Below are 8,435 nucleotides of genomic sequence, written 5' to 3' on the forward strand. Positions count from 1 at the left end.
GACAACTTTCCAGCCTGCCTGTGGCTGCCTGCACTGTTGAGAGCTTTTACATTCACATAAGAATGAGAAACCTGCCCTTTTCTACCAATCAGGGATTGCATCCCAGCTAGGGTGTCAGAGGTGCACACACACACAACAAAGGCTCCACTACTGTACAGGAACAGGGACAGGTTCCTTTTCCTAAGCAAATAAGTGACATTAAAACAGAAGGCTCAGCTGGAGGGTCTTTCACCCAGCACTTACAAACACAGCAAATTATTACCTTTAACATAATAAGTTCCATTCTTACAATATCTTCTTCACTGCAAGCACCATCAGTGACGTAAGCAAATTCCTGTATTTTAGGAGCGTATATTTCCTTAAAGGGAGGGAAAATGAAGATGAGTGTATGTTACAGTTCTAAGAAAGGTTAAGACTTGTCTGTCCACATTGACATGTTAACATTTCTTATGCTACAACAGTGCTTTTTTCATTATATGAACTGACATGAAACGTAAAGGATAAGGAGATGACACATAACCCACTTGGGTTTTGGTATCTGTTGTACAATGCAATGAATTATTGCAACCCTTTGAGTTTCTGGGGAAATAAATGCTGACCAAGCAATCAGAACACCTTTTCATTTATAGAGCTTTCTACTCAGCCATTCCAATGTAAAAACATACATCATCCCAATTCTCCTACAGATGGCTGACTGGTACAGGTTACCTGCATTGTCAGTGCTGATGTAATTGCATAAATTAAAAAAAAATAAAAATACAAAGAGAAAAAAAATCCATGGTGCAGAGATGGTCAAAGAAATTTGCTAAGCCAGTCATGCCAGCTGGGGCCAAGCATAGTTTGGTAAGTAGAAGAGAGCTTGCCATCAAAACTGCTTCCCTACCAGCTGGCTCTGTGACCACCATGGCCCCACGTAATTCCTTAGGACAGGAATGACTGCTCATATGTACAACAACTTTGCTTTGGGAACCACCACAGTGAGAGCTGGGGGTTCCAAGATAACAAACCCAAGCTCTCCTGTCAGTCTAGCCCACTATGCATCACCCAGAAGCTCATGGCCCATGGATGCAGCACACAATGTGAGGTATCACCACTGCTGCACTCAGGACTCAGACTCCACTAAATGGAGGATGTTGTAAGGGTATCAGCCTGATGTACAGGCAGTTTGAGACTTAGGCTTGGTTTTGTTCAAGTCCCACACCCATTCCTGAGATTGTCTGCCAACTGCTGTATGTTGGGAAAAAGACAAGACAAAACAAAACTACTTCTAGCACATTTGCATGCCTTTTAAGCTTATGTGGTCTCTTCCCTGCTGCTGGAGAAAGGGAGGACAAAAACTACTCTCTGAGAGACTGACAAATGCACAAATGAAGCAAGAGAAAAAAATACCCCCTTCTGACCTTCAGTGTTGTACATACACCCCCAAGTTCAAAAGATTCAGATGTGAAATAATTGTTATCACTGTCTTTTTAGTTACTCCAAATTCAATATCCTCCTCCCTGTAACAGAGCTTCTTACCTCAAGTTTGGAGGCAATAAATAATGAGGTAATTCCTATGAGCTGAAGCATGCTCTTGTTAATGTTCTTTTGTGTCAACATGAATCTGTCAAAGAAGTCTTGAGCTAGGTAGAAGGTTTCCCGGTGGAGTGCATACACCTCACACACCTACAACAGGGGAAAAAACCAAAAGTTCTCTGTTATAAAACTCTGTGTACACACACTGGAGTATTCAAGCTTTAACAGCAAAATGAAAGTTCATCTTTTGCACACGCAAAGCTTCACATACCAAGGTATGGTGTGATGCAGTGGTTAGCATGGGATTGGAAAAGGTATTTCCCATGCTCTCACCTAAATGTGAATTGCCTATGATGCACTAACAGACTTTCAAGAAATACTTTTTCCAAATTAAATAGCAACCATTTTTCCACTGAAAGAAGAAAGCCCGTGGAGGAAAAAACCCCAACAAAACAGCAACACCTACATATACACACACTAATTATCTTGATTAAGAATACTTTCAAGCTTCAAGCTGAAGTCAAATCCCCGCTGAATTCCCAGTAGGTCTGTCCCAGGGCAGAGCCACTAAAAAAATCAAAACCTTGGGCTCTACAGCAAAAAAGCCTGGAAGTTCCTGCTGGAGTGGGCTGTGCTGGCAGGCCAGGAGCACTGCCTGCAGCCCCTCAGGCACACCAACAGCCTCACTAAGCAGGAACAAAACTGCAGGAGCCGCCATCTGCTCCATCCCATTGCTGGTTTCCCTGGCAGGGAGAACTTTTTAATACTCGCATTGTATCAAAGTGTTTCAAATGCCAGTTCAACAAAAAAAGAAAGGAGAGTGCCCAGACCTGGAGATCTTGGGGAGAGCCCTACTTTTTCATCTAATGTCTAATTGAACTGGGAGGGGCTACCACATATCCAGCTCTTCTGCAACTCCATACCCCTTTCACAACTAGAAAGCAGTTAGATATCCATTAATTACTTACAATCTACTTGCAGTAAAGAACAAGAACAGAAAAGAACACCCAAGAAATAGATCCCAGCCACTTCATTATTTTACTTGGATACGTCAGAATATAATCTCGCTACTACAAGCTATTTCTCAAGATAAGGTTGGAAGCTCATTTGCAAATTAAAGCCCTTCCTGACCACCAAAAATGCAAGTGATTGGCAGAAATAGCACAGCCCTGCTCTTTTAAACCTGATAAATGATGTGTTACTCTGATACTATTAACGACTGCTCTAAAGAAGATTCAGAGCTAAAACTGCATAGACCAGGCCTGCCCATAAACTAATGGCAGAATTTCTATGGAAGTGTATTTCCCAACATAATAACACTTGGTCATGTTAAGCAGTATCTGTTAGAATGTTACAGAAGACTGTTAGGAACTACTGAAGAGGTCTCAAAGTTGCTGGGATTTAAATCCACTGTGGCATATAGAACCACTGAGCTGGACAAAAGCAATGCCCCTGTTGATTGTTTGGAACTTGGATCATTTCCTAGATCAAGACTAAAAAAAAAGCAACATTAATTTAATGGTGACATGTAAATTCCACATTAGAGGAACTAGTGAAGCATACGACTGGAATAGGTTTTTTAAATTCAGAGTGTATTAAAAAAAAGCTTTAATTTTTCTTGAATTTCCTTGCTAATATATTTGTAACCTTTTCACATAAGAAGCTGTCTGTATCAAGAACCTTTACCTGTCAGCCATTGATATATTCTGCTCTCTTCCTATGATAAATTTGAAAATTTCCTATGAAATCAGAGAATAGCATCATGGGCTGACACTCAAGAGCTCTTGATATGGTCAGGTCATAAATCCTCAACAGATGCAGTTTTCTCATGGCTTAGATACAGTCTACCCCGTAAGTTAGAGATCCATAATTTCAATACAAGTGTCTAAAACCAGATTTCTCTCCCTTGCAGGATGTAGGGTGCCACGAGCAAAAGTTAAACACTGCTGCTTACTGTCCTGGGGGGAGGGGTAGTTCAGTGCCTCCTGCCTGGGAAGGCCCAGATGTAGCTCACCAAGAGCATCAAAAGCAGTCACTTGTTCTGTTGCAAAATAGTCCTGCCATTTGTTATAACTGTACATGTTACTATGAGATCTTATGTAAAAGCTGTGCTTTTACCTGCCTACTTCACAGGCATAACACATGATAAAGTAACTAAAGATACACACCTCTAAGAGCCAGTCTAGCAGTATGGATCTCATGTGAGGTTGCAAACTAGAATGTAGTGATGTGAAGTGTTTGCAGTGAGCATATCTGTTTTCCTTCGTCAGGATGTTGAGCCAGACATCTTTGGAATTGCCCCAGCTATGGAATAAAGTTACACAAAGCATTAGTAAATATATGCATGATTCACAAAAAAACCCCAAACAAACACGTTATTTATTGACATTTAAAAACAAAAAGAAAAGTTTCATACTATAAGTATGGTAATTGGAAAACTGCAGGAATAATTGGAACATTTTACATCACCACAACAGCAGCTTGGCAAGCTCACCAACAAGCCCAGTTCTACAGAACAGGCAGTAAAACTGAACATGTGCCTCTCAAAGCTGCACATGCAACTAGAGTTCCCTATTTTGCCTAGTTTGGTGGCTGTTCAGAGAGCAAGACAAAACCAAACCCTCCCCCTAAAAAAGAACAATATACTCCTCCTCATGAAACATAAAGCATACATAAGTTGTCCAGCTTAGCTTGAGAGAAACTAGAGATATTGTTTAAAAGTCACTCATCCATCCCTTTATTTCCTAGCTTACTTCACAGCTCAGAAGCAAGCTATTTAGAGTAAAAATATGTTCTTCCATATTGCTAACTTATAATTTAATAGTGCTCCAGTCTGTTTGGGAAGATGATGCCTATATCATCAATATGGCTTTATTTGTAATTGTTACTATCAATCCATATGGGCTTTTTCTTCACTGCACTTCCCATCCTGCAGGTACTAAGAGGAAAAGCATGTTAACCAATGAAATTATGATTTCCTACTGAAATTTTTGGAGTTATGTATTTACCTTTCCTCAAGCAGAAGGGGAGAGACAGAGCTGATCACTGGTATTGCCTACAAACTTTAACCCAGGTCAGTTTCATTGTGTTGCCCTCATAAGTTAGAAGCTGGGGAGATATTTGCTTGTTTAATACACAACTCTTTCCATTTAAGCAGGCAGGCATTGAGAAATGAATTATGATCTTCTTACAGCAGTTAGGGAAGGATGGAGAAGGCAGGAGAAGTAAATTATCCTCTAATTCAGCTAATCAGAAAGGATGGAGTTCAGCTTTACCAGATGCCTGTCAACAACAGGATTAAGCACCTTGCATAGCTCTGTATCTGGTCTTTGAGGTAAAGCATGACCTGGTAGCATCTTGAAGTTCTGATCCAGTTTGGGCCACGCACAAAAAAACCCACCAAGGTATACCTATAGAAAAGTTATCTTAAAGTAACGCTACCTGTTCTGCTTCTCTTCTCATTTACCTTGGCAGGAGTTTTCCTCAACAACATTGCAGTAAATTTACCACCTCTTTCATTAAACCCCAGGCTGATACAAACAGCAACTGGGTACTTGTCTAACACAGCCTGATCTAAGCTATCTCTCTGCAGAAGGGCAACTGTCTGAACTGTGACTGCACCAAGCACATTGCACTGCACTAGCAAGCTACCTCCACAGTGATACTGCCACAAGTTTATTTGAACACTTTAAGTTCTTTAAGCAAACTTTGTTAAATATTTTTTGGCCACAGTTCCAATAGCACTGAAAGAAGTTTAGTTTAACTATTATGTTCCTCTTAACCCTTAAGAGTGTCTGGTGTTAAGTTATAAAAGGACAGCTCTGAAACCTGAAAACTATCTGTCTGGTGTGTTTATAAGATCAGAGAAAAAATATTCAAAACAACCAAACCCAAGAATTTCTGTCTTTTGCTTGTACATCAAATCTTTTGTGAGATGAGGAGACAAGTAAACATATGTATTATATAAGCACATACAACAGATTTTATTAGAGTAGTTCAGACATTAACAATTACTGCATCTGTTAAACTTACTTGAGTTCTGGCAAAGGTGATGGATTTATGAAGAGGTTCCTGAATCTGTATTTTTTGAATCTCGAGAAGTCAGTGGTTACTGATTCTTTGTGAGGTGTTTCAATAATTATGCAAGGCGAGATGCCTCCTGTTATCGTGGGGGGCCAACAACTCTGCAAAATAAACAAGGTATCTCTTAAATGCTGCATTTACTATGAGAGCAAGAAAGGCAAGGAGTAGATTAAAGTAACAGCAACAATATATGTAATGTACATTAGTCTTTCTAGATCTCAGCATTGATTCAAGTACTGAAACCAAGAAAGAAGAAAATTAAATGCCAACGAAACCTTCCATAGTCAAGATGGAACGTGCATAAATAAATTGGATGCATTTGGGAACTCAGTTTTGAGGAAAATGACCATCTTTAGTTTATGAACTCACAAGTAGCCTATCCTTTGCTTGAAAAGCTCGGTTACGGTACAAAAGGCAAAGATATAAATTGCTACTAAAACACAGGACATTAGGTTGCTAGTCCAATCTACTTATCTATTCAGAGGGAAAAGAAAGGAGGGGGTGGAGGTTTTACTGTCTCTCAGTGGAAATTCAGCAACTTGTTATCTTCCAGTTTAGGGCTCCAGAGAGGAGCCACCCATCTCAGCTCCAGAGCTAGATACCCACTGAGCAAGCAGCAGCTGTGAACACTCTCTCAGCTTGCCAATGCCAAATATGGGATGCAGTGACTCAAAATGAGAAGACTGCAAAGGTATTCCTGCAGAAAGCCTTAGAGAAGGAATTCTAGACTACTTTAGTTAACTGTAACTTGTTTCACTAATGCTTATTTGGTTGTATGTAACCAATGAATGGCTGACAGCCTTCAAAATGATGTCACACAACTTCAAATATTCCCTGTGGAGTTGAGAGGGAATCCCATTCACAAAGAATGGGAACACTTGTCCCTGAACACAGAAGCTTTTCCTATACAGCTGACTTGCAAGGTAAGCTACACAGGATTCCTTAGTATATCCAAACCTATTTATAGCCAGACTGGAGTAACCCAAGAGTGAAGTTACACACTCCAGCAGAACTGACCTTAATGCACACAACCAACAGAAAAGGGAGGTCCTACTCCTCCTTCTCTCCTGTGAGTCTCACTGCTCAAGTTCCACTCCAATGCTTGTCAGACCCTCTGCTGGGTTGACTTAATTCACTAACCTGGCAGAACTTTAACTTATTTTCTAAAGCCAAATAAGCAAGATGAACCTGCCTACTGCTTTGTTCAAGGAATGGAGCAAGGCTGGAGATGGAGTGCACAGCCAGCTATCAAGGAAGAAGAGACAGGGAGACTGGGACACAGGATTTCCCCCTTTCAGCAAAGTTGAAACACTTAAGTTTCACCCCAGGTACAGCTGAAGTACTTATGCAGCATTTTTCCCTACTCAAGATTTACAAAGACAACTTCACAATCAGAAGTTTTGCTTCACCATAGCTGTTAGTCTCATTTACTTTACAAACAGAATAATTACAAACAATACTGTTTGCAAGAGAAAGTTATAATATTTTACTAGTCTGCTTTACAACAGAAAACCATAAGGCCTGTCATTTTAAGAGCTTACTGTGTCAGTGAAAACACATTCCTAAACTGATTTAAATAATCAAAAGAACTGTTAAATGAAACTAAGGATGGCCCACATGGTTATGAATCTTAACTAAATGCCCATGAAACCACACCTAAAGTTAAAACAAGTGCAGTGATCTTGTTTAGACTTGTCTCTAGACCTAACCTGCTCTGTATATGGAATTGTTCTGAAATATCAGGGGTCATTCTCTTTTTTTCACCTAATCTTACTCTGCAGTGGCTTTTACATTGAAGGATCTTTTATCTGCAATCAAGTCATGTGTAAAACAGATAAAAAGGTGCTAAGTTCCCATAGTTTCTAATATCTAGAAATACAAACTTCCCCTATTCAATACTTTCTGGTGTGGAATGCATGATTTCACACCTACCAACACAAACCAGACAGACTCCCTTACCTAGTTTGAAATGGTATTCACAACTAAATTACCTGAATTTCATATTGATGTTTTTTTGCAATTTTTCCATCTTCTCTTTTCTTAATTTCCTGCTGAAAAGAGAGACACACATCAATACACTGACAGTGACCAGCACACCCTCCCACAGCTCAGAAAATCTCTTGCTACCCCTGCCTCGCTTTGTAACATGGCAAAGTAAAGACTGTCCCATCCAACTTTCCAAGTTGCTCAAATTGCTCACCTCTGCTGTTCTCCTTTTTCTGGTCTGGAGATAATCTAGTGCTTGCAGCTCTTGTGGAGCCTCTTCTGGACAGGACAGTGGCTGCTGCTGTTTGGCTTGCAAACGGCTACTACAAAGAGTAAAAAGACATGAGATGTTAGGAGAGCAGCAGTTGTTAGACTAGTACAGATACTCGTAGTACAATGCTAACAGCTTACCTGCGCCTTGACATCTTCTCTGGGCTATGAGATCTCTACCTGGATCAAAGTAATAGGATAAGCTCAGTTAGCGCATCCTCACAAAACTAGAACCAAGTTCCCTACTTTGTGTCATGAACTCATCACAAAGAGCAGCATGGTTGACACAGCTCAAACAGAAGGGCACAAGTATTCCCCTGGCCTGAGGAATGCCCAAGCAGAGGATGACTGTGGTACATAAGCACAAGCAGCTCCATGTTCTGCTGTAGGGTGCCCAGGTATGGCAGCAGTTCAGCTCAGGCTGCCTGGGGGTGGGGGCAGGGAAGTTGTAAAGGGACATTTCCCACACAAGAGGATATGGGGAGTCCCTGGGGCTGTGACCCCTCTAGTCCCCCCCACCCTCCATTCCAGGCACCCACACAGGCACACGCTTGGACGCTGCCGCTCCCTCAGGGGCTATG

The 8,435-nt window shown here is 40.9% G+C and overlaps 1 protein-coding gene across 2 annotated transcripts in view; it reads right to left on the reverse strand.

Annotated features, from left to right (window-relative positions):
• The window catches only part of CCNE2 (cyclin E2), an 11,960-nt gene extending 3,923 nt beyond the window's left edge, over positions 1–8,037 (reverse strand). The window contains exons 1-7 of one of the 2 annotated variants that reach the window (XM_031058497.1): positions 7,996–8,037; positions 7,799–7,907; positions 7,590–7,646; positions 5,548–5,699; positions 3,684–3,819; positions 1,519–1,665; positions 263–358 (exon numbers count right to left, since the gene is read on the reverse strand). In XM_031058497.1, coding sequence (XP_030914357.1) covers positions 263–358; positions 1,519–1,665; positions 3,684–3,819; positions 5,548–5,699; positions 7,590–7,646; positions 7,799–7,907; positions 7,996–8,009 — 711 coding nt within the window. In that variant the 5' untranslated portion in view covers positions 8,010–8,037. Of the gene's footprint in view, positions 1–262; positions 359–1,518; positions 1,666–3,683; positions 3,820–5,547; positions 5,700–7,589; positions 7,650–7,798; positions 7,908–7,995 lie in introns of both variants that reach the window. The other variant, XM_005422902.2, reaches the window with a different exon arrangement.
• Positions 8,038–8,435: the final 398 nt, after the last annotated feature.

Source organism: Geospiza fortis, unplaced genomic scaffold (genome assembly GCF_000277835.1).
Source record: "Geospiza fortis unplaced genomic scaffold, GeoFor_1.0 scaffold7, whole genome shotgun sequence".
Lineage (NCBI taxonomy): Eukaryota > Metazoa > Chordata > Aves > Passeriformes > Thraupidae > Geospiza > Geospiza fortis.